At 36.0% G+C, this 3,404-nt stretch overlaps 1 protein-coding gene across 1 annotated transcript in view; it reads left to right on the top strand.

Moving 5' to 3' along the window:
- Positions 1 to 745: 745 nt before the first annotated feature.
- The window catches only part of LOC107670825 (ankyrin repeat domain-containing protein 1-like), a 6,998-nt gene continuing 4,339 nt past the window's right edge, over positions 746 to 3,404 (top strand). The window contains exons 1-4 of the mRNA XM_016463594.1: positions 746 to 906; positions 2,215 to 2,394; positions 2,462 to 2,587; positions 2,691 to 2,798. Coding sequence (XP_016319080.1) covers positions 880 to 906; positions 2,215 to 2,394; positions 2,462 to 2,587; positions 2,691 to 2,798 — 441 coding nt within the window. The 5' untranslated portion in view covers positions 746 to 879. The remainder of the gene's footprint in view (positions 907 to 2,214; positions 2,395 to 2,461; positions 2,588 to 2,690; positions 2,799 to 3,404) is intronic.

Raw genomic sequence — 3,404 nt, forward strand, 5'->3', positions numbered from 1 at the left:
CTTTCTATTTTTGCAGTTTTTAATGATTTAATTTGTATTTTGTAATTGTTTTATTATCAATGTTTACCTGAAAAAAAATATTTAAAAAAACTATACTAGGACTAACTATAGTAGGACTGAGTAGGCCTAATGGAAGCTTTACCATTTTGTGACAACCATTTGTGACAACTAGAGTGTGGCACTTTACAATGGCAATAATGGTGGACATGTTAAGAAACTTTTTTTTTTGTAAGCCAGACTTTAGTACATGTATATGTGCCAATTTAATTCACAACCTGAATTTAAAAAAAAAATAGACTTACCCTAAGAAAATGTTAGGGAGTAGGCCTAAAAAGTCTGACAAGTAGTCTCCCTTACTATAATTGACAAAAAGGCTTTATTGCTTTTCTCACGCGCTGAATAGAATATGCAGTCATTCAGTCGTGCACCTGTTGCCCACCCGCGTGTCAGTGGTCGCAAGTCAGGCCTGGGAGTCTGCAGCTACTGGCGAGTTGCGACGTCCATTCCAGAACGGAAGCCGCGCGTTCCTGCCTCGTGCAGTCATCGCTTGCTCGGGATTCAGTAGATGATCGGAAAGGATGAATGAAGGTGTCTCGCGCCATTGGAATTTTGTGGGCGGTGAAAGAGTGGAAGAGAAAGTAAGGAACATGATCTAACTTTTTTATGGACCGCGCCAGACTCTGGAACCGTGTATAGCCTATATATAAGGGAGGTGATGGAGAGATGATGCACAGATCATCAGGGAGCTGAGCAGGCAACACCGATCGCTTTGGGACTCTAATTAACCACAGAGACAACTACATATCACCACTGACAGCCTTACAGCAAAACGCGCAACCGACAAGAGCTGAAGACACAAACTTCCAGATCATAGACATCATGGGACTGCTGCGTGTTGAAGAGCTGGTAAGTTTTGTGCTGATGCATGCAGTGCTTTCTGGGAGTCTCATCTGAATGTTGACATGTTATCAGCTAACTTCAAGATTTATATTGTTAGAATTTTGTGCAAGATAAACGTGCAAAAATCCCATGCAAATGCGTGTGTTTACTTAGAAAAGCACATACACAAATTTAACAAAGCTGTTTATGCTGAAATGTTGTAAGACAAAACGAAACTTATTAGCTATAAAGATATATGATAAAGAAAATTGGGTTGCACTTTATTTTAAGGTGTCCTTGTTACAGTGTAATTATACATTTAAGTACTGAGTTACATTAATTAACTTCACATACTTACTATATTTTTAGGGTTAGGGTTTGGTTTAGGGTTACTTGCATAATGCATAATTTGTTTTTATTGTAATAGTAAGTACATGTAACTTGTGTAACAAGGACACCTTAAAATAAAGTGTTATCGAAAATTGTTAACTAAAATTATAGGATACAGTTGAAATACAGCAATGCTAATTAAAAAAAAAATTATGAAATGCTAAAATTACTAAAACTGAAATAAATTAAACAAAAATAAAGCTAAAAGAAAATAACAAAACTAAAACATAACTTAAAATTTAAATAAATAAAAAATATAAAATTAAAAGTGAATTAAAAATATTAATATGCTGTAACAGTATATCAGTAATACTAAAATAACACTGCTTATTGTTACAGAATACTAAATCTGTAGCATTTACAATGAAAAGAACTGAAAAACATAAGAAAAAGAAAGGCAGTACATAAAGAGAGAAGTTACAATAAGGAAAATGCATAATAAAATATACAAAAGAAAAATGTTTGTGTTTACATATTATTATAAGAAAAGGAAAGAAATAAAGAATAGGCTATAACAAACAGAAAGAAAGTACAGAAAAGAAAAAAATGCATAGAAGAGAAAAAAAGTATGAGTGCGAGAGGGGGATGGAGCAGTGTGATGTTATTAAATATCTGTCAGCGATTAAGATCCAGGGTGTCTAGAATGACCCAACTGCACAGGCCTGTCCTCCTATTTTAAACAACTGAAATGACACAAATGTTTGTAATTATTTTTTTAGGTTCTCAAAACAGCTGAACACTCTCTCCACCCCACCCACACAATCACTAAATTAAACTACATCTGCTTTAAACTGCACACTTGTTCTTTCCATGGAAGCTGTTCAGTCCTTGAAAATGAGTGTGTACATACTGTGGTCACACTAGACCACAGTTGCTTGTGCTCCATTGACTTTAATTCATACATATATGAAATCCAAGAATGATGAGCGTCATGTCCAATCACAGGTCACTGGGAAGAGAGGTGAGGGAAAGGTGTCAGGAGGTGCCTGTGCAGAGGTGTTTGGTGCAGGAGAATATGAAACCAGCATCATCCAGGAGAAACAGGATGGACTTCAGACACAAAAGGACCTGAATGACACCACCCAGAATGACATCAAACCATGTGAAGAGAACCTCAAACTCAATGTAAGAATGAATACAACTTGATAAAAGTGAACATGGCTACAAATTCGTAACATAGTCATTTTTTTAGGTTGACCAATCAGGAAAGCTAAAATTAGAAACTGTAGAAGACCTCTTCAATATTTTGCAGCTGAGGAAGAGGAGAAAGGAAAGGAAGATTCAAATGTCAAAGAAACAGCCAGAGCCTGATATCCTGGTGAGGAACTCCTTCCATAATGCATTACAAATATGGCTATATCATTTTAATATGAATATATCATAAAGATTTGAGATTTAATTATAACCTAACATTATTTTAGCCTGAAACAGTGGACCAGGCTTTGTTCCTAAAGGCTGTCACAGAGAATAAAATGCCTGTTGTTGAGAAATATTTAGCAGATGGTGGCGACCCCAATGCCTGCGATCATGTGAGTGTATAACACAAGAACACACACATCTCACACTTTCCTTCACTTGTGCTGTTCAGTCCTGCAGAATTAAAGGGATAGTTCACCCAGAAATGAAAAAAAAGACATAAAAGACTAAAACTTTTTGGTTACCAACATTCTTCAAAATATCATCTTCTATGTTCCACAGAAGGTTTGGAACAACATTTTGGTGTTTAAATGATGGACAAATTTTCATTTTTGGGTGAGCTATCCCTTTAAACTCTCACCAGTGATATTTTAGTATTATTCAATTCAGTTCAAGTTTATTTGTATAGCGCTTTTCACGATACAAATCGTTGCAAAGCAGCTTTACAGAAAATTAAGTTTCTACAATATATTTAGTAGCAGCTTATCAATGGTGACTATGTCAGTTAATGTACATATGTACGGGATGTCAATCCCATGGCAGAAACAGAGAAACAAATAGAGACATAATTAGCGTAGCTGCTGTTCCAACCAATGTTATCAGGACGGCTATTCCAGAGTTTGGGAGCCAATTGCGAAAAAGCTCTACCTCCTTTGCTATCCTAGGTACTACCAAAAGTCCAGTGTTTTGCGACCTTAGGGAGCGTGATGGATTGTAGC

The sequence above is a fragment of the Sinocyclocheilus anshuiensis genome, unplaced genomic scaffold (assembly GCF_001515605.1).
Source record: "Sinocyclocheilus anshuiensis isolate Anshui unplaced genomic scaffold, SAMN03320099.WGS_v1.1 scaffold784, whole genome shotgun sequence".
Classification (NCBI taxonomy): Eukaryota; Metazoa; Chordata; class Actinopteri; order Cypriniformes; family Cyprinidae; genus Sinocyclocheilus; species Sinocyclocheilus anshuiensis.